General features: G+C 42.7%; 1 protein-coding gene across 5 annotated transcripts in view; it reads left to right on the top strand.

The window, feature by feature from the left end:
- Window positions 1-22,321, top strand: part of LOC104328500 (alpha-protein kinase 2) — a 67,647-nt gene that overhangs the window by 29,606 nt on the left and 15,720 nt on the right. For 3 of the 5 annotated variants that reach the window (XM_075411604.1, XM_075411601.1, XM_075411602.1), the window contains 6 exons: window positions 6-41; window positions 2,178-2,452; window positions 2,576-2,664; window positions 6,415-6,632; window positions 8,525-8,573; window positions 15,637-21,546. In XM_075411604.1, coding sequence (XP_075267719.1) covers window positions 6-41; window positions 2,178-2,452; window positions 2,576-2,664; window positions 6,415-6,632; window positions 8,525-8,573; window positions 15,637-15,871 — 902 coding nt within the window. In that variant the 3' untranslated portion in view covers window positions 15,872-21,546. Of the gene's footprint in view, window positions 1-5; window positions 42-2,177; window positions 2,453-2,575; window positions 2,665-6,414; window positions 6,633-8,524; window positions 8,574-15,636; window positions 21,547-22,321 lie in introns of those variants that run through there. The other 2 variants (XR_012761950.1, XM_075411603.1) reach the window with 2 other exon arrangements.

Below are 22,321 nucleotides of genomic sequence, written 5' to 3'. Positions count from 1 at the left end.
TGTAGTATTGGAACATCTCTCAAGTTTTCAGAATTGTGAAGGTAAGTGCACACATTTGCTTGATCGTGTGCTCAAATCTTTGTTCCTTCTGATTTCCAAATAGAACAAGGGATGGAAAAGTATAACTAGACCGAGACATTGTGACACCTAGGCTGTGAGAAACTATGGGAATCGCCTGCAGCCATTGAATCAGTATTTGTTTTTGCTAACTGTTTATGCCTTTTTGCACTCACCTTTGCTGTACCATCAAAGATAAAATTTGTTTTAGTTCTTGGGAGTTTTCTAGGTAGAATACCCTCAGAATGGTTTGTGCAGGGTGATGGAGTAGCCGCTGTGACGAGCTACTGACTGGAACTTGACTGTGTAACTTCTCGTTAGCTTGATGAACTAGCACTTCACATACAGTAAACAGTGAAATAGCATCGCATCGCATCGTACAGACACAGACACACACAGAGTACCGAAAGCTCTGCTGGCAGAAAAACTTGCCGGTGGTGTTTGAACACATGGTCTTTGCAAGTCACCTGCTATGTAACTTTACTCCAAGAGAAAGATGGGCATGAAGATTTGGAATGCTTTCCCCATATGTTAACTTGTGTTTGATCACACTCAGCTTATGTCTTGCTGTGCTGCAGCTAAAGATAGACAGTGCATTGCAAATTGGTTTATCATTTCTAAACACACTGTACTAATGAAGTACTTCATTCGGCTAATTGATTTTTCTGTCTTTTTCCAGAAGAATAAAATTAAACATTTAGTTCCTTGTTACATAAGAAGTCCTGTCTTCATTTTAACAGCACTGTGTAACTTCTGATCAACAGGAAATTTTACGGGGAGTTAAGGAGCCTTCTAATTCTAGCTTCCTATGTGCACCGTTTCCTCTGTGCTTCAAAGAGAGAGAGTAGTGTACAGAGGCTAAACCAGAGATGACTACAAAGGGCAGCTGGAAGGACTTCATTGCTGCATAGTATACACCTTTTGTTCTCCTATTTGTCTTTTCCACTGATGTTCCTTGAAATATTGTGATTAGAGAGACTTGAAATGCAGTTAGAAATTTTTAGATTCTCTCAGTGCTTAACTGCTTCTTTTTCCTCGTACATTTTTTTCCAGTTGTATTTCAGTGATCATTTAAAAGGGTGAAATCCATGATTCTGCTTGGTTTCAGCTGTAACAAACTTAGGCACACGTTCTTATGCTACTGGCACCTTCAAAATCCACAGGTGGGGAGATAGGAGAGATGTTATTGTACCAATTTCTCCTGCATATAAAGATCACTAACATTGATATATTTGCTTTTTGATTGAAACTGACATCATCATATATAGAAATGTGGTTCTTACTCAACATCATTTATGAAATAAAAATCTTGTTAGTTTCTTCTACCTTTGCTAATGAGCCTGTTTTAAAGCTGGTGCTTGCCAGAGTGGAAGGAAATGAACACTTGAACGTGCCAGTCTGCAGCACTGGAGCTGATGTAGTGAATGTGGTTGGTACTAGGACAGGCATGTTTCCGTCATGGTATTGGATATTGGATAAGGACTGAGACCTCTTTCAGCTGGGTGTCTCTACAAACACGTTGGCAGAATCTTTCACTAAGAAGATTCCAAGCTGAAAGCTAAAACAAGCTTTGGTTGTACCAGCAGCTTCTGGCTTTTCTGAAAAGACAGACTAGCTTCAGAAGAACATGCTCTGACCGTACTGGGCACAGAACTGTGTTCTACTTTTAAATTAATATCTAAATACACTGCTGCACATGATTACTGTCTCTGTCTCCCCAAAAAAGCAGAGTTGGTGGGATCTCTGTATTCCATCAGTGCCTATGTAGTTCTCAGTCGGTTTGACTACTTCAGATTCATTTGAAGCTTCAGTTTCCACTCCCCTAATAGTTTTAAAAACAGCTTTTGTGATCTTTAGCTCTGTTTTTTGTTTGTTGCACTCTGTATTCTCTCCTTATGATCCTGAACTGCGACCTTTCTCCATGCTGGCTTTAGACGCAAGCTACATCTAGAGGAGTAGGGTCCCAACCCCACATTAACACAAGTGAGGCGATGTATTCTGTTTACACTGAGCATTTTCTTTAATACTCCATGGAGAGATGCATTCGTTCTCCTGTGTTCACCCCTTTCCATGTAACTGCAGAAGGATGTTGTGCTGAACAGAGTGGCATTGTGTTTCAGGTGTGGAAGAAATTGAATTCATGCAGCTCATGTTCAGAGAAGATTTCATCAGTGACAGTTATTTTGGTGGGAACCTGCATGGAATAATAGCTACAGAAGAGCTTCACTTTGGTGAAGGCATGCACCGGAAAGCCTTCCGAAGTAAAGTGATGCAAGGCCTCGTACCAGTGTTCAGTCCTGGCCACCCCTGTGTTCTCAAAGTGCACAATGCTATCACATATGGGACCAAGAGTAAGGATGATCTAGTTCAGAAGAACTACAGACTAGCACTGCAGGTAAGCCACCCCTGTCCTTTGTAAGCAAGAATTGTGGGGAAGAGCTGTCTTGCAAATATTCAAACGGATGATCTGTTAAATGTTTTGAGTAATAGTCTATCGGCGTATCTGTTTGTAATACAGGAATGTTATGTCCAAAATACTGCAAGGGAGTATGCAAAGATATATGCAGCTGAAGCTGAACCCTTGGAAGGCTTTGGGGAAGTGCCAGAGTGAGTATATATATATATCTCCTTATATACATATACACATATGCATATATATATATTGTCCTGTACCACAGCTGACCACTGACTGCTAGGGGTAGTTACTAACGAAGAAGAAAGAGGAATCCTGAGAACAGTGTTACAGCTGGAGTCATGACCTAAATAATACAGAGTATCAAGGTGGTGAGAGAGTTTCCAGTGCCATTAGAGAAGGATAATAAGGAGCAGAGACAGTAAATAGCAGGCAAAAGGTATGATTTTGATATAAATTTAGAGGAAATTTTTCATGTTGGTGAAGTACACCAGTAGGTGATACTGCTAGTATCATCTAATAACAGCAGTAGAGGAGAAGTCAGGCCTTCCAACTTTTCATTAAAAATGAAACCTTCAGAGAAATCACGATCATGCTGAAGCTGGTATGAAGTCACTCTTCAGGCGAGTGCTCTACGTAAAGTGAGGCATAAGCCAGAAAGCTCAACTCTGATTCTAGGTTTTCCCAAAGACTAGTTTCTTTCGTATCAGAAGCTTTCCATTTCCCAAACGTACATCAGACCAATAGCTCAGTACAGTTTCACCTCTGCCTCTGAGGCTGGGAAGCGGCACCCTGAGGGTTTGGTAATAGATCTTTTTCAAAGGATTTGCTGTTCCAGTGTCAGGCTACTGTGTAGAGTTGAATTTGCAATGGGTGGTTGAAATTGCATCTGCCTTGCTTGAAGGATAAGACCTACATGCTTGACAGCAGGCTAAATCTCCATCTCTGTTTAGATGACAGCAGATCTGCTCAGCTGCCCTGATTCCCTGAAAAAAAGGACCACTTAAAATGCAGCTTCTGGAACGATTCCTTAAAGGAACCTTTTCAGGATTAGAAATATGGAGATGGCAGTAAAATCTTTTAGGGAAAATATTTATGCAAGTCATCTTCCTTTCTGGAAATATATTGCTATTGGTAAAATTTGTGTTTGAGATTTCTCTGAGCACGGAATATGACCACTAGTTTTGACACGAGAAACAGAGCATGCACCCTATGAAAACTAGAAGTCTGGTGCAAGTAACAGGCACATGGGAGGTTCAGATCTGGTGCTTTGTTCTAAACAATTGGCTGGAAGACAGCAGCTAGGAGCAAAGAGATGATGTGCATATGTGTTTGGTTTGCTTTTTAATGTCACCGTTTTAAGGCTAGACTCCTTTCTGCTAGCTAGCCCTTGTCAGATAAGACTTGTATTTAGAAGTATATTGCTTGCAACGTTTTATAAGAGCAAGAGAGAAGTCATAGGATCATGGAATCACAGACTGGTTTGGGTTGGAAGGGACCTTACAGATCATCTGGTCCAACCCCCGGGCTGTGGGCAGGGACACCTTCCACCAGCCCAGGGTGCTCCGAGCCCTGTCCAACCTGGCCTTGGACACGGCCAGGGAGGGGAAAACTTCTCTGGGCAACCTGGGCCAGGCCATCACCACCCTCACAGGGAAGAATTTCTTCCTTCTATCTAGTCTGAATCTCCCCTCTTTCAGTCTAAAGCCATTGCCACTTGTCCTGTCACTACATGCCCTTGTAAAAAGTCCCTCTCCAGCTCTCTTGCAGGCACCTTCAGGTACTGGAAGTTTGCCCTAAGGTCTTGCCGGAGCCTTCACTTCTGCAGGCTGAACAGCCCCAGCTCTCCCAGCCTTTCTTCCCAGCAGAGGGGTTCCAGCCCTCGGATCATTGCTGTGCCTCCTTTGGCCCCACTCCAGCAGGTCCTTGTCTTCCAGAGTTGGGCTTAAAGCTACAGCCTTAGCCTGCCTGTGCACGTTTGACTGTAAGAGAAAGACAGGGAAAGGATAGAGAAAGCACTGCCCTGTAATAGCCAGCAGCCTGGCAGCTAGACGTTTATAAAAGGGCAGGGGCAGGAAAGAGAGAGATTGTGCAGTCTTGAGGTTATTTAAGATACTTACACAAGGCCTAGTACTAGCATTTCTCTTAACCAGTGACCCCTTTATTTTCCTTTTGGTGTGCAGCAATAGGAAACTATATGAAGCCTTATACACTAATAAAAGCTGTTCACTGTAATGGTACTGGTAGAGTTAAGCTGATATAATACCTTGAGTGAGTAGGTTAGAACTAGACAAGTCGCTGCAATTGCAGCGATTGTTCCTCAGAAAGAGAATAACTACTGGTATAAAGGCCATTTGTACTAGTTTAACTGCTTGTGCTATAACAATAGGGGTAAAATACCACCACAACAAATAGATTAATGGTGTCAATAAAGCTTGATTGTGGACTAGGACTGGAAGAGTTACACAGAAGTTCTCTGGATATATGTGGTTCTCTGTCCCATGACTAATTCTTTTAGACCTCCTTTCAGTGTATGTAGAGCACACATGTACAGTCACGATTCTACCATTTCCAGAATCCAGTACGAGTGTGTCTGGAAGAAACTATACCACCCTTTTGGCAGTGTTGCTCCAACAGATAAAACTGTAAGAAAGCGAGTAACTAGAAACCTGTTACGTGGTGACAGTCATTTCCCTCATTTGTTCTGAGATACTTCTAGGAGCTCTTGTGAGCTAGCTGATAAAATAAGGTTATGTTCTGTCACCAGCTCCAGCTGAATAACTTTCCAAAATTACCTTATCTTAGAGCAGTATTAAATTCCAGTCTAATATACACTGATGCCTTTTTTGCTTAGTCTGAGTTTTTAATTTTGGAGGTCTATACTGTAGTATCAGAATGCTGCCTAACAAGAATGATGAGTTTTTCCGGGGTAAGTACAAACAGAAGAATGTCTGTGGGGTAGAATACTGCTTTCCAGACAGCAGGAACTTTGGTAACCAAGGAGTTCATGTTGCCAGTGAGACAGATACTTCCTTCCAGACTATTGTCATTATCACTTCACAATTCAGTCTTTCTCTCTGGAAAGACCATGAAACCCCCCCCCAAGCAAAACTTTGTTTGATATTGAATGTGAGTTTTTGGCATGGTGTGTCTTTCGACATAAATGGACCTAGCCTGTATTCCTACAAAACTTTGTAAGTCTTTCTGGTTCAACTAGCTCAATTTCTAAATGAATAAAATGAGACAAATTTTGTGAAGTTTGCAGTTTCCTGGAAACTTCATACAGAACTAGCTGAAGTTTTTTGACCTGGATCCAAATTTTGCCAAAGCCCGAGAATCTTCAGATTCTACATTTTCACTTGGGCCAACTCGTCGTGAGAATCTGATGGTCTTTCCAGGGTCTTTCTTGTTGCCTGTTACTTTTTTGTAAAGTAATTGCTTTGTATTTTCGTTATCAAAAGTGTTTGCTAATTTTGGGTGTATCAGGTTTTAGAAGTCTAGTCTGAGAAATCCTCCACTTACGCTGGTCTTGGGCAAGGCACTTTCTGGAGCAGGTCAAATTTGCAGGTGCTTAACGCCTCAGAAAGACAGAATCATGTATCAGTCAGACTGAGCAGCTAAAGCAGTGATACTCCAAAATAAGCATGCACCCTTTATTGTGCAGAGTTTAGGTTCTGGGATGCAGTAGGACAACATTAGAAAGTATGCTTTGAAAAAAGTTTACATCTGAGTAAATAATACAAAGAAGTAAGCACATAGGGGATAATGCAATTATCTTCTAGAGCTAACTGGAAATCCGAATCTTATCGAAGTATCTCCTGGCTTGGCTTAGACTTGGTAGCTGTTCATTCACTCTCTGAGATCACTGGCCACTTCGTCTGTTTCTTACTCCTTCATTGACAGAACTCTCTGGATTTTTATTAGTTTTTATCCCTTGATTTCAGGATCATTCCTATTTTTCTTGTTCATCGCCCTGCTAATAACATCCCCTATGCGACAGTGGAGGAGGAGCTGATTGGGGAATTTGTGAAATACTCTGTCAGGGATGGCAAGGAAGTAAATTTCTTGAGAAGAGACTCGGAGGCTGGCCAGAAGTGTTGCACCTTCCAGCACTGGGTGTACGAGAAGACCAATGGGAGCTTGCTTGTCACTGACCTGCAAGGTGAGTTGTCTGAGTAGGGGCGATAAAATGGCTTTCCCATGATACAGGCTGGTGACCACTCGCAGTCAATCCCTGTAACTGCAGAACTTCTAGACACTTATTTCTGAGCAGTGTTATTCTTGTCTTTCTGTGTCCTATTGGCAGTGCTGAGTGCGCTCCTTCCATCACCTTGTAATGGGCAGAGTCTTCTCCAGATGCGGAGAGTACCCTTGGCCCCATACCTGTTTTATACAGCATCTTATGCACATCGGAATAAAAGACAGGAGAGAGAGTTAGGGTATTTTATTTTCTAGCCTCTTGTAAGTGCACTGTGTTTAATTGTGTGTGCATTACCCCAGGGAACAGAAAGACATTAATTAATTGCCTACTGTGGCAGCAGGGGCAAACATGTATTAGCCTATGCGGTATCATGACTTTTATCTAACCAGCAGAGAAAGGGAGTTTTTACCTACCTTATGTTCTTGTAAGAGGACCGTCTGGGGCAAAAAAACCCTGCATCTTGAACTCTTAACGGGAGAGCTGTTCTTCCACATGTCCCCTTAGTAAATCAGGACACTCAGTATGAGTCAAGTCTGGCTTACTGTCTCACCTCCCAGAGGTTAATGAAATGTCTTGTGAGTTAATGCCTTCGTTTGGTAGTAACATCCTAGTCCTTCACTTTTTCTTGTATTTAAATACTTACCAACAACCTCTGAACAGTGGAATGCTCCACATTCAGGTCCTGGCTAGGTTTGAAGAAACATGTTTCTTCAAAAAAGCAGAACGGTGAAGAAGTGTCCTCCATGCATTTACTAAATGCTGCCCTTATGCTCCTATGCCTGTGACTCCTCCTGACTGCTGAAATGCTGGGCCTCTACCCAGCACGGCATGCACAGATGTATTTGAAACTGAGAAAGACAGACCCTTGTTAAGGAAAACCAAAGAAAGGTGGAATCGTAGAAAACAGCCCATATTCTTTAACAAAAGAAGGCAGGAGATATTAGCAACCAGACATCTAAACAAGACCCTTGGAGTAATTTAAAGGGAGAAGAAAGAACGAAATCCTAGCCTGAGGGAAGCACAGCAGTGGAAATGGTACCTGAGCCCCTATAATGATTGCTACCACAAGGGACAATCTACCTGCTGCTGTTGAAGAGAAACATCCTTCCTTTCTGATCATCTTCTCATTTGAGTATCTAGGCTGCATTTTTCAGGCGTACCAGTTGAGATTTCTGAGGGTATTCTCCAAGGAAACTGGTCTTGAGACCATCATTCTCCTGTACAAAAAAAATTGCACACTACAGTACTGGATTTTGCCTATAAACAAGTCAACAAAGGGACAGGTTAAAAACCCCAGGTGTTTGGAAATACTGAATAAGAAAGGGATTTTGGATCTCTCGCCCAAAAAGTGAAAATAAGGTTGACTGACCTATTGCTATTTGATTAGCAAAGCAAATATGCGGTTCCTACTGATAAACGTTGTAGTCCAAGTTTACAAAGCATCAAAACCACAAAACCCACAAATAAATATACACATCTTGGGGCAGGTGCATAAGCAAAGATTTTGTATGTTTCTTAAATGCAGTCATCAAAGTGTAACCCCTAGTTCCCCCCACTGACCGTCTAGCACAGGAAGGAAGTTATGCTCTGTTTATCACCTTGCTGTCTGTAAACTACGGGTATGAGACTGGCTTCTAGAAATTGCTGGTGATACAGAGCACAAACGTCCTATTTTTAATTGGAGTACTTTAAAGTGTTTTGAAAAAATGGTGGCAAATAATTAAAGTTAAAAACATGAATCAATGAATAATATTTAATGCCTCTATATATAACTCTCTTGAGCTCTTGACTCTGAAGATTTTCTTAGAAATTGTAGTGTAACATAAGCTCTGTGTTTCCTTGATGCCTTCTAGGTGTAGGAATGAAGTTAACTGACGTTGGCATAGCAACACTGGCCAAAGGGTGAGTGAAAAATGATTTCTCAACAGTATGGTTTTGCTTTATAGCTCGGTCTCTTCACAGTGTAAATATGTTGGGAGAGGGTGCACTGGAAATTTTTTCTTACTTCAACTTTGGAGGAAAACAGTCCTCATCTGGCTCATTTTAACTTCTTTTTGTTCCTATTTGTGGGAACCTGCCTCTAAGTGAAACTCGTTTGTTTTGTTCTAAAAGGATGGGGCTACACTGTAGAGTGGGCTTTGCTTTTCCTTCATGCTTCCCTTAAAACAGGCTTGTTGAAAGGGCATTTGAAGAGTGAAATCAAGGTTTCTGGTGACGTACAAGCAAGTAAGGCACTTTACTTGGTGGTACATCAGCTGGAGGAAGGTAATGCCGAAAATGCAGGGCCAACACTGGCTCCAGCCTGGGGTACAATGAAAGACCTGGTGTTTGTGCTGTCCAGAGCTTCTGCCCGTGGAGGAAATACCTCAAACCCCAGCATGCGGTTGGAGCCAGAGCTCCAGCTGGGTTGCACTCATTGGCACCTGCCCCAGCAACTGCAAATACAAGCGCTTATACCTGCTTAGTCCTATTACTAGATCCTGCTGCCAGCAGCCAAGGTGACCCTTCTCCCCTCCTACTCTTCCACGGGAACAAAAGAGGATGTCTGTCGTGGTACTGCGGGAACTAGGGAAGGAGATGCCCTGAAAGGGGCCACAGTTTGTATTGCCCCTTTTGCAAGGAAGTTGCAGGGACTGCATGGGGGAACACAGTTGAAATCCCTCTTGCAGCCAGCAAAAGTGCCAAAGCTTTAGAATATGTATTTATGATACAAGCTTTTATAAAGACTCTTTTATCAATTTAGAACTCCCTGAGTTAGTTTTTCTTCCTGTAGCAGGCAGTGACTGTAAGCTTTTCTTGAGCTTGTGTTCTTGTCAGCTGCATGGGCGGAGGGAAGATGTCTGTTTAGCCTTGTATAGGCCACTCATCTGATAAAAAAGGAAAGGTTAAGGGATTTGATGGTATCTCTCTCCCTTCTCTCTCAAAAGCAGTAATTCAGAGCTAGAACAAAAGACCTGTCCCTAATCTTTGAAGAGGGCTGTTTCATAGTAGTTTTGCAATGGCTTCTGGTCATTTTGGAAGACTTAAGCATGTGTGTAAAGATACAGGCCTTTAATGCTCTAACTTTTTTCCACTTTTCTGAAGTTTCTGTTAATTAAAGCTTCTAGTTATACCACAAGCTGATTGATAGAAATAAGCAGTGTAGGCAGTCATTCAAATCAGCTGGCTGCTGGAAACGAAAAGGGGATGAGGGTAAATGCCTGTGACCAATGCTTTAAATGCATATTCTATTTTGAGAAAGTGCTAGAAAAAAGCAGATCCAAACACACGTATTCAGTTTTTATACTAAACTGGAGCTTGTCTATATACCCATGGTACAGGAAAAAAACCTCAAAATATCTTGTAATTTATTAAAAATTTGGGTCCAGAGTATTCTGGGAAAATCATTAATATTTGCAGGCTGGCATCTATTCAGAACTTAGATTGGTTTGCTCTTTTAGCTGTGGATCCAAAGTGAAATCAGTTGAAATGAAGTTGCATCATCATCATGTAATAAAATGAAGAAGTCATAAAAATTTTATTGAGGCAACACTGTTCTCTGGAGTTAGAAGATTTATAGGAATGCTTGAATGGATGATGTTGTCCAGCTCACTGTGGAAAATTTCTCATATAAAAACACATGTTGGACTAGGGAAGAGGAAGGTGAAGTGAGAAAATGAATGTGCAATGCAGGCTGTAGTTAAGGATCACCTCAGTCATATGTAAGGGAATATTATTTCCCTTCGTGAGCAACCTCTTAAGAACGTTGACTATCATTTTTTTGTGTCATTTAGCTAATGGTATTGTTGTAAGACAGGAGATTTTTCTTGGTACTGTATTTTTCTTTCATGCTTCTTTCCCAGAAAGGACACATCTGTGCCTTAATATCTGCAGTTTGATTTTTGATTTCATGAGCCTGGGTGGGGAAAACAAACAAGTACGCAGAATTCATCTCTGTTACTGGCTGTTGCCGCTTTTGGTAGTGTGCAGCCATGCCAGTGAGAGATTGTATCTGACATGTTGGGGAGAACCTACATAGTCCTACTTAACTGAAAAAATATAGTATGATACAGTTATGATTTTAACTGCGTTTATTAGAGAAGATACAAAGCTGATTTTTCTGGTGTAATTGCCTAAAGAAATTCCCGTCGTTTCCTCAAGCACTCTTTGCGGAGGTGATGACCCTAGTGACCACCAGCAGGTCCTCTGCCTCCAGTGCTCTTAAGCCTGGGCCAGTCACATCAAGGCAAACCAAAAATATCCTTGGGAAATGCTTCTGTGATCCCTGATGAACGGAAAAACATGCATGTTGTTCCTGGTTGGAATGTAAATTAAATACAATTCTAATTTCATTCTAAAACTAAACTTATGATCAGGGGAAAAACAATATGAAAAAAAAAAAATCCTTCTCCTCCACCCACCCCCGCCATGCTTATAGGGTAATCAAGCTTTCAAATAATTTAATGTCGTAGTACAGACTGTTATTGATGAATTTGCAAAAGCCAATATGGCAGCTGTCATGAATTATTCATGGACATTATTTATCCCCTGGTGTTTCTTGTAAACCAAGCACAACAAACAGCACATACTAAAATTTTGTACCTATATTCAGCATTGCTCATTGCTGTTAATGATTTCTTTTTTGGGTCCCGACTCACACTCCACGTTTGAACAAATGTTTCTGGATGAGTATCCATGTATGCTGTCTCTGTATCTTTCCCCTCCTTCCTGTAGAGGCTGTGCAGAGATTGATGTTTTCAGCACTTCACAGTCTCCCAAGTCATTCCGATCCTTTTACCTTGCCGTGCCCGTTGTCCCGGTGACCTGGGATCCAGAGGGGCCCGAAGCGGGGGGGCTCGCTCCCTGCCGGCGCTGGAGCAGCTGCCAGGCAGTTGCTGTCAGCAGAGGGCGAAGCCTGACTGGAGGCTGAGAAGCCGGGACAGGCTCTGGGCTGCAGCCGCTGGAGCGCACCAGAGGCAGGCAGGCAGGCAGACCTGGAAGCGAGCGATGCAGCAGGCTCTTGGGCGCACGTGAACCGAAGTACTGCAGCACAGCGACTGGCTTCTGAGTGCAAGGAGGGAGTCGGTTTAGTGCCCAGGTGTTTATCCAAGAACGGTAAACACAAAGCTGAAGGAATCAGGAACAGAGTGACCCACGGTCATGATGATTGACGGCAGTGGTGTTTGCCAGATGTTTATCTGAAAGTCAGTCTGGTTCAGGGCATTGACAAATTCAGTTTTATTCAGCATGGCAATGAGAGGCATTGGGGAGTTTAAACCTGGGGACAAATCCAACGTTACCCTTTGAGCATTAAGGAAGATTTGGTTTGGGCCAACCCCTGCCTGCTAAGTTTGGGAGACGGAGATCTGTCCGGGTTTTATTTATCAGTCATCTAGTCAGTGAATTAATAGAGTATGCTGTGCTAAATAACAGATTCATATTTTCCAAGGCTTGGAATGGTCACTGGTTTGGTGTTACTGAACACAAAATGTGTGAGCACAATACGGACTGTACGGTTTAGAAGCCATTCACTAATGGACAGCTTCCCCCAGTTACATGTACCGCAAGCTATAGCACCACAGAATGGGTTGAATTAAGTTCACAGGTCCTGCCAAACTACAGCAGAGCTATGGTCGTTAGGTCTGTCCAGTACAGATGATACAGTCTGGAAGCACACAAGGGAGGCCCTGTGGGAACACTGACTGACAAACAGCAAACAGCTGGGAGAACTCAGGTGCAAAACTTCGGTCTCACATCTGTGGATCAGGTTTTCTGTGGCCCGCTGTAAGTCTTGGGGCTGTCTGCACACTGCAGAGCCAAACTGTGCTGTTCATGCCTCTCAGCTTCCGAATGGACCAGGAGTGTTACCTAGGCCACATCTGTAGCCACAAGATCAAATGCAAAGCTATTACGTTAAGAGAAGGGAAATGAGGGTAGCTTGATTTAGGAGCAAAGCTAGTACAATAGATCACATTTTTTTTTAATATAAATGTTCTGTCTCTTGTTCACAAGATACTTGCACTCTTGCTTTTACTGCAAATATTTCTGGCATTTGTTGAATTCTACAGCAAAGTTAGCAGAGCATTACAGTATCATCTGAACAAATGCTGCTGTTTCTGCTCTTTGTTTTAATGTTTCCTCAAAGACATACAGGCAGTGACAGATACCAAACACAGATAGGAAATCCATTTAGCCAGACTTCTATTTACTTCATGAGAAAATTGGGGTTTTTTAGCCCAACTTTTTCTTTCCAAGATTATTTCCGCAAAGAAATTAGTATTACTATCAGAATTTCATAGCATGAGAAAAAGATACGAAGAAATTGTCTTTAGCTGCAACAAAATGGCTACCTAGGAAAAAAAAGAAAGCGAGAGCAAGAGAAAGCGTGCATGGTCATTTTTCAGCCAGCATTCAGTGCAGTGAAACGTCTCACCTAATTGATAGCCCTGGAGGCTTCTTATCAGTAATTTTTCTGCCAGAACACACCTCCACAAAGTGCAGGAGAAATGAAGCCTCTGAATCAGTCTTGCAGCAGAAGTGGAGCAGGCAGACGCTACCCAAAGGCCATCTGCACGGAGCCCCGTTATCTCCGCAGACATCGGCAGCTGCATCTGTGTGACACGCACTGCTGCAGCATCCAGCGGTGACACTCTGTGACAGTGGAATGTGCTGGAACAACAGCTGGTGTTGCCACTGGCACTCACTGGAAAGACCCAATGGTTAATTGAATCTTCATGATAAATTAATGAAAATATTTCTGTCGAAGTTATTGCTCTTTGCTGGCAGTGCATTGCTCTGCTTTAACTAGTTTCTGGAGTCAGGACCAATGCTTGCCATTAAGAGATTTTCTTGCTGAGGACAGCATGTTTGCCTGTGGAACTTACGTTCTGCTGCTGTGTCTGGAGCATACTTTAGCAGAGGAACTCAAGTATAAAGTCTCAAGTCTATTATTTCTCCAAAGGAGCGAGAGCAGTTCATTCTCTGGCTGAGCCCCAGAGTATAGTCCTGAAGTAACAGTGGCACTTCCCTCTTAAACTTCCTTTGGGTAAGCAAGCACATAACTTACGTGGAGAGGAAAGAAAAAATTCTTAACCCTTTGAGGTTCATCTGTCTCTATAGCAAGCTAGCTGAGTAGTTTCTCTAGAGCAGGGCAGGCTTACTGCCTCTTTAACGTAGAGGGTAACCTTGTCTGGTACGAACAGCTTCACATGACAAATAATACTAAAATACCTGTGGAGCTCTATTTCATTGAAATACATATTTAACATTCAAAAACTCTGACTTCAAAGAAGAATTTGAAAATAAAGTACTGGTATGAGAAGACAAAAAGAACTGCTAAATACTTATGATGAGAAAATTGAACTGCCAAGTAGTTTTTCGTATTGAAGTTAACCACCAGCAATAATTTAATTCCTTAAAAGATTAAGGTCTGCTGTTCACCTTACAATTGTCTGTGAAGTCTTCATCATCGTGGCTGTAATAGCTTGTCTGAAATCATTCAGGATCAGTCCTCCGTGGGTGGGCAATTGTGACAGTGTTTAAAAGCAGCAGAAAATGTATAGATGACTTTTTTTGTCTGTAAGGAGGCCTGCCAAGACAGATTACCATTTTGGCATGTGCTGGAATGAGCAATAAATATTACCTTTTAGATACACTAGAGACACTGTCAGATTTACATTACCCACCAAAGAGATTTCTTTTCTCCTAGGGTGGAACTACTAGTGCTAGGAAGGCAGTCAGCCTGAGATTTCCACTGCTCTATTTCCTCTCTGTAGAGGAACACTAGAGATGCAAAATAGGACAGTTAGATGTAAATGGAGGCAAATACTGTCCCCTTTTTTTGCAAGGTATTTTATTATTTTTTCACTACTGGCACCATTCTTTCGTAGAAGAAGATTTGCAAACTATGTTGCAATAAAGATGCTTATCTGTCAGAAGGAGTTTGACCTTCTCAGAGCAACGATGTTTTGTGCAGCACTGTGCAAGGTGCCTGAGCAAAGAAGTTCTCCAGAATGCTGTACAATGAGCGTGTTGTGTTAATTTCAGTGCTAAATGTTGTTTATTTGGTTTTTTGTGCAGTCATAGTTCACATCTGAGGACGTTGTATGTCCAGTGAACCGAGGGAATAGGGTAGAACCCGCACGTATTAAGGTTACCGAAAAAGGAGAGGAGAAGCCTGGCCTTTCTTCTCCCATCTCCATCCTGGTAATATGATCAAAAATTACTCCTTTAAAAAGCAGGTGCAGGTTTTAAGAAAATCTAATGCAGCTTAGAAAGCAAGCACCAGAAGGAATGTCAGCAACCCGTGGCAGGATGAGGAGAAGAGGATGTACACACTCTGCCTGCTGCCTGGCTTTGCTAGCCCACTGAAGATGGCAGAGGTAGCAGTGGGAGATGTGGTGGTGGCCTGGGGACTGTGAAGGCTGGATGGGACTGCCTTCCTCAGGAACGTTCCTTACATCCGTCTTCCCCAAGAGGCTCGGCTCCTTGAGATCTTGTAGTCGGGCCTGGGGCAGGGAGGAGCGTGGCAAGAAGTTACGTACATGTGTGGATGAAAACAGCTTCTGCTTCTGACAATACCTTGTGCGGCAACCTTGTCTTTTCCCAGGAGTCAGAAGAACTGTTTATAGAGAACGATGTAGAATGGATTTTGTTTGTATATTGTGGAGACAAAGTTAGCCAGCAGACAATTATATTTCAAGTAAATGAAATGAAAAATAGTAGCTGGGACACAGACAACAGAACTATGCCTCTTTAACCCTTTTCCCTCTTCTGTCACTGCTTACTGCCTGGTTTCCTTCACCTCTCAATGGCTCAGTTTGATTTTCTGTGACGGAGCTAGTGCTTCTCAAAACAGCATGGGTGGAAGAGACTTGCTTAATGTTTTCAAGTTGCTTACGAGTCAACAGTCATACTCTGCCTCACTGTGCTGAAAATGAATCTTGAAATCCTATTTGGCTCTTTTTTTTTTTCTTTGTTGCTACAGATACAAAGGTTTTAAAGGCAACTGCTCGATTTCCTTCATTGAGCAGTTCAGAGCCCTCCACCAGTGCAATAAGTACTGTGAGATGCTGGGGCTGAAATCGCTCCGAACCACTCATCAAAAACAGAGGAAAGCAACATCTATGAAAAGCAAAAATCTACCAAACTCATCGACTGTAAAGAAAACAGTACCCAAGAAAGCAAGAGAACCTAGAGACTTCATTTCTTCAGAGCACTGAGTTGCACTGTCCCATCTTGTGAAAACTCCTCCCTGGGGTGTGTAGTAGTGATAGGCACCGATGACCTGGTGTGGGCGTACCTTCAGTCTTTTGCCTTGGGATGTTGTTTGGAGGCCATCTTGATGCTGGTGCCAGTGACAAAGAAAGGAGCTGATTCTGTGGTCTTGGTACCTGAGGTTTAACACCGGGGCAAGGTTTTGAAGACGAACTAAGCCATCTGCCTGGATTCTCTTACAACCCTTCTGTGTATTGGTATCTGCGCATTGTGAGTCTTGGACACTGAGTGCACCACGGGTCACTGGAGAACATCTTCCCTTCTATGTGCCTATGACCTTGTGGGTTCAGCTGCCACGTAAACATCAATATATTTATGATGTCACTTAGTAAAAGTTTTCCACATTGTTGTTGCTTAGGCTGCTATAGAAAAACTGTTTTCTTTCCCAGATTTTTGCATGTTGTAATCCTACTATATTACTATTCTTGTAATTTTTTCTTCCACTTACACATCTTGTAATGTAAGATAAAACCCGTCATGACTGAACATGTCTGTCTTCTGCCCCCCACAAAATTAGCTAGCATTTTTAAGGTCCTCACAAAGTGATGTCATCAGCCTGAAGATGGGCAACTTGTGTGATTCTCCATAGAATTCCTTGCTTTCCATGCAAGCTTCCTTGAATCTACAGTTAACCCCACGGCACGGTACTGTTGTGCTTGCACTGATCCTATTGCAGGATGGAGGTTTGGAGTTTGCATGTTGCCAAGCAGCTACTGTCTGAAATAAGCCGTTACATACAGAGGGTATTTCAGTACCTTGGAGCATTTTCAACTCGAAGGAGTCAAATGACTTTTCTGCGTAGCACAGAGTTGTTTTGTGAAGGAACATGACAGGTGCCCTGGGCCAGTACCTGTCTGCTAAAGAGTCATGATTAATCCAAAATGCCTCGGCAGGGCCAGAACTGAAAAACGATACTGTGCTCCATTAAACTTAAGTGTAGCTTATGTGGAGATTTGCAGCCAGAGGAGGGAACTATGCATGCTAGAGGACTGCAACAAGCTTATTGGAGGTGGCAGCTGAAAACCCAACCTGCGGTGCCTAACAGAGGATACAAACACTGAACACTGTCAGACTTCTTATCCCTGTGAGATCACTGAAGAACAGGTAGTGCCAGAAACCAATACCTGTGTGTAAGAGTCCCATCAGTGCTAAGGATGATAAAAGCCATTTCAGACTAGGTTCTGCTTTGTATTGGTAAGCAGTGGGTGCCAAATAGGAGATAAACTGTTGGGGACTAGCTGACACTAGGAACAGAAACTCGTCTGACTGCAATGTCATGTAACATCTAGGCTTGCCATCCTGAGCTCCCTTTATGGTTAATGGAGATCTTCTCAATGGAATTTAGAGCAAAGTGCAGGTCATCTGAAAAACAAGCATTTGAAATAGGTTAGATTAACTGTGCCAGAGAAGTGCCTGTGTCTCTCCATTGAGGGAAAAGGAAGCACAGTGTCAGACAGACATCTGGATTTTAAATTCCTGCTGTTAGATGGGGCAAAGTTCTCCAGAGTTGTTCTGAAGCATTTGAGTTTTTAATAGTTTTCAGCTAACTTAGGCTCAGGAGACCCACTACAAAACAGTATTGCAGAAATTAGGATGGTATTGTAGTCTACGCAAAATTAAAGGTATGAAAGATTATTTGAAAAATTAGTTTTTAAATAGAAAATGCCAAAGAAAGGTGAAAGGATGGAGCGTGACTGAAACCTGGGTCGAAACACTGAGAACAAAACCTTGACAAAACAATTACAATGTACTGAGAACGGGAAGCTACTCATTTCAAAATAAAGGTGAATGACAATGCTGTGCTACTGTGCACAATCTGAAGTATCGCAGGAGAGTGGAGGTAGAAAAGTATACAGAGCAGAAGTCTTGCAGGAGTTACCAACCATGGCAGGTGGCACGAGATGTGGCACAGGTGAGGCAAATGGTCTTGCTGATACAGGCTGTGCTGTAGCGGAGAGGTTTTCTTGGGGAAGTCTCGCTGCTCTGGTGTCTCAGTTGTTCAAACCAGGAACCAGTCCGAGTTTGCCCACATCTAAGCCAAAAGGTGTGTGTGAGAGAGCGAGACAGCGTGCGTGGCCAGGCAGCGCACCTCGCGGTGGCGATGGCAGCAAGCCGCTTTCTGCTCCGCATGGCAGTCACCAATGCATCGTGTCTTGAGCCTGGGATTCTGTACTCGATGCTTGTTGCTGCTTGCCGTTCTGGCTAGCTTTGGTGGGGAGGAGATCTTGGGAATGGGGCGTGTCAGGCACTCTGTCACGTTGCAGCTGGAACCATTGGGCCAGTCAGGGGCAGGAGTGTCAGGGCCAGGCAGTTAGCATGAAGCTGGCCACCCAGCCAGGGGACCATGCTGCCAGGCCAACACTGCATGCCAGCGGGCCTAGGTCAGTAGCCCTTTCCCCGTCTGTGGTGATGGGAGAGGGTTTGACCAACAGCTCTGCTCCTGACAGCTTTCTGTCAATGCAGAGTGCTGACAGGGGAACAAGAGCTTACCCCAGGTGTTTCCAGTTCTTCTGGTGCCGTGCATCTCAATAGTGTGCTGAATGCTGTAACACACCCCAATTAGGAGGCTGCTTGCTCATCAGAGCCAAGGGACAATGTAAGAAGTCTGCATAAAAAAATCGAGGGCTGGTATGCTCTGCTGTAAATAGAGCAGGCCCACCTGGGCATCATCACCTGCTCCAGCTGCTGCATGTGTGCACATGTGCATGTGGGTATGTTTGCAGGCCACCCTTAATTTACTGAAAGTTCTCTTGTCTGTCATGTAGGAGCTGAGGAGTGGCTCCCTAGCTTTCTAGACAGTTTCTGGTCATTCAGGAAACACAGAGTATGATGGTGGCATGCAGCATCTGTGGGAAGGAGATTTGCACCCGTTTCCACTCTCAAGTGTTCTGCTTCCTGATATTTCTGATCTCGGAAAGACAGGGTATTGGAAAACCAACACTCCCCCACCCCCACAACCTCAGAGAATTACTCTGTTGATATTTCATGCCTGTGTAAAAACATCACCTTGCTGCATTTACCTGGTGTGTTCAATACTGGTGACAGTGCAGACACAATTAATAATATCCTTGTCTGGGAAGTTGGAGGTCTTGATCCTGCAAGTGTCTGACCTCAGAGGGATTCTTAGAGCACCTGTCTGTGACCATAGTTCCATCCCTGCAGTTGTTTGCAGGACTGAGTCATAACTTCCTCCTTATTCATTAATCAAAAACTTGGAGAAAATACTGGTTACACTTCTTGGCCAAAATAAGCACAGCAGAAACCATAGATCTGAACGAGGATGCTTATGCTCCACACGTCTCTGGAACACAATATGATGAAAGGCTCTGTGCTCCATGTTGCCTTCTAAGAAAAGACAGTGACATGCTTGTCCTCTGGCAGTGAGCCCAAGTGAATCTCTCAGAATGTTTTCCTCTGTGAGGAAGTGTTCTCCGAGCCCATTGATGGAGCATTGATTAAGGACTCAGGCCACATTCTGGTTGTATTTCTGGTTTGATGGATTTGATATTTTTCATTCATCTTTCAACTAGACTTGACATCTGTACTCAAAAACTATTTTTCATTTTCTTTTTATTGATCTCAGAATAAATGCATACATGGAGCATTACATATATATAGTATTATATATATTATAACAAGCCATCATATTTGGAGTAAATAGACATACACCCAGCTAAAATGGATGCTTTTCCACTGCTCAGGACTTTATTGACCGTATTTTGTTTGTTAATATACATATTACATTGCTGATGTATTACAACACTGTGTGAGTCACAATTTCTGAATTTCTATCAGTGGGAAGTCTAACTGATGATAATAGGGAAATCTGGCAATACCCTGGTTTAAATCAGTCATTTTTATGTGACAGAACAAAGCTTCAATTATAATAATGTCACGTGATCCTGTTAAAATTCAGTCATTGCCCTTGAGTTCAGCTACACGTGCAAATACATTAGAATAATTATACATTAATAGCTACCAAAAGTAGAAAATGCTTGACTGATTACCTCAGGGGAAAGTCATCTTGACAAGTTTTAAAACCTTGCGCTGTCGTGGTACTCAGGAGATTGCTCTTTGGCTTACTAAGGGAAGCAGAGAACTGAGTCTTCGCCTTTTATTTGTTTCCTTGTTGCCCCGTCCTCCTTCACCCTTGCCGAGCTCTCTGTTCTGCCCTCCTGTCTGTCTTGTTTGAGAGGTAGGAACTTGGTGGCAGGAATACCTTGTCTACGCAAGCCCCTCTCAAAAACATCCGCAGTTCCTTCCTGATGTTGCTGGGTCACAGTGTAAAGAGTTTAAAATTTAGATAGTCTGACAATGACACAGAGAGAGCTCCAGTGCACGTGTCAAAAACTGGTGGGAAATGATGATTAACAGACTGTTTGTCTGCTTATGTCTAAATTTTCATGTCAGTTTTTTTTTAAACAGACTTTGCTAATAATTGCTGTTCTTTGTAGACTGGTAACTCGCCGCTCTACCCAGGTCAGTCTTGCTGTTACAGGAAACACACACGTACCCTGTGTCAGGAAGTACTTCCTGGCTATTTGAAAACGAGTGAAAGCTGAGTGCATCTAAACTCAACTTTTTACAAAGGTCTAGACCAAGAAATCAGACTGGGAAAAGAAAGCTTGGTCCTATTTATGTCAGTTTGACTTCAATGGCAGAAGAAAGATTCACCTAGGAGGCTGGATGTCTGCAAAATCACAAGCAATGAAACCGTTAAGTCTCAGTAGGGTAAACGGTGTTCTCATTGGGCTCTACATTTAATGGCCCATTGAGAGGAATGGGAGAAACAGCTGCCTGTTTTACAGACAGTGTTTTAATCTGAGCCAAAGTCTGCTGTTTGCCTTTCACATAAGGGAACCAGAGCATGGGTTTTGTGAGCAAGTGAAATTAATATGTATTCTAATCTCAGCAGAGACATCAGCAAAGCAGAAACTGGGACCCATTTTTTTAAAGGAGCACTTAGAGGTTACTTCTTGCTGTTAGCAGTTGTGTTATTATATTAACAAATATTCTTAAGCAGACACAGAAGGAATGAATTGCGCTGTGTACAGATAGCTTTTCACAGGGCACAACTGTAGTTTAGGCTGAAGCACTAATGTGTTGTGATTTAAATTCTGTTACACGGACTAACAATGACAAAACACTCAGGAACAGGAGTCAATAAAGCTTCTACAGGATGTTTCTTCTTGTACAAAAGTAATCAATCACATGAATGGCCTATAGGTATTGGGTTTTTAGATGTATGTGTCCCTATAGATAAACTGGTAATTCTACCTTTAAGTGCTTTAAAAAATGTCTGATCTCCAGTGGTTTTTCAAAAACACCTAAGGGATTGCAGTGTATAGGTCCAAATCCAGAAAATATTAGGCACATAACGCTGAAGTTGATCTTATTTCAAAAAGTGTCTGTGATCCTTAGAACTTTGTTGCTCAGTGAAAACTGGCCTGCGCGCTCCCTTTTGAAATAGAACCCTGAGGACATTTGGAAATGGCACCTGCATGTTCAGCAGTGTTCGATGGTAGCGGTGAATGAATCGGAGTACTTGGTCCTCCACGGATTCAAGAAGACAGCTTGCACTTTTGAGAACCCGTGCACAGTTGCTGCGAATCAGCTGCAGACTCTGGTTCCAGCTTTAGATCTTAAATAACAATCTCAGCCTCAAGGAGAACATCAGTGCGTACAGAAAACAGCCTGGTCCTGCAGTATGGGGAGATATGTCTGGAGTACAGAAGAATTTTCTCTCAAACTGGAAAACTGAGAAACTTTTAACCAAAATATCTGCAGCATTTTTTAGCCTATTGGAAGATAGATCCTTGCCATAGAAGTGAGATTATTCTTCAAGTTTCCAAATGACAAAAGTCAGGCTGCGAAGTTTCAGGGTTTGAATCTATGACTGACCAGTCTCGGATGAATAGATCATTGCAGCACCGTGACACGCATTGCCAGTCCCTATGCGTACACCTGCTTTACAGATTGCTGGGCCCCAGGTTTCTGGAGGATGCGCCTTCAGAAGGCAGCTGATGTGTTTCGAATGCTGTGCCTTGAGTATTTATCCACTTCAAGGAGAAGTAAGATGGAGGACCCCGTTAGAAACAGGCAGCATGTTTCCCAGTCCATTCCTTATACCACGTAGCGAGAGAAAATTGTATGCAGTTGCTGTTGGAGCAGCTTTTCAGTATAACTCCCGCAGTTTAACCTCACATAACCTAATGGTGAACTGCAGGCATGCAGCTCCATTGTGCCTTAATTTCTTCTTTTTTTTTCTCTTCAAGAAACTTCAGTGTATCTAATACATGTGTGGGTGTTGTAAAGGTCATGATGCTCTACAATAAAAGGCTCAGTAAATAATTTTTTATTTTTGAGTTTAAAGAGCACAGTATTGGAAAGTAATA

The sequence above is a fragment of the Opisthocomus hoazin genome, chromosome Z (assembly GCF_030867145.1).
Source record: "Opisthocomus hoazin isolate bOpiHoa1 chromosome Z, bOpiHoa1.hap1, whole genome shotgun sequence".
In the NCBI taxonomy this organism is placed as follows: Eukaryota; Metazoa; Chordata; class Aves; order Opisthocomiformes; family Opisthocomidae; genus Opisthocomus; species Opisthocomus hoazin.
Note: the sequence above shows the minus strand (reverse complement) of the source record. Positions and strands in the feature narration are given on the sequence as shown.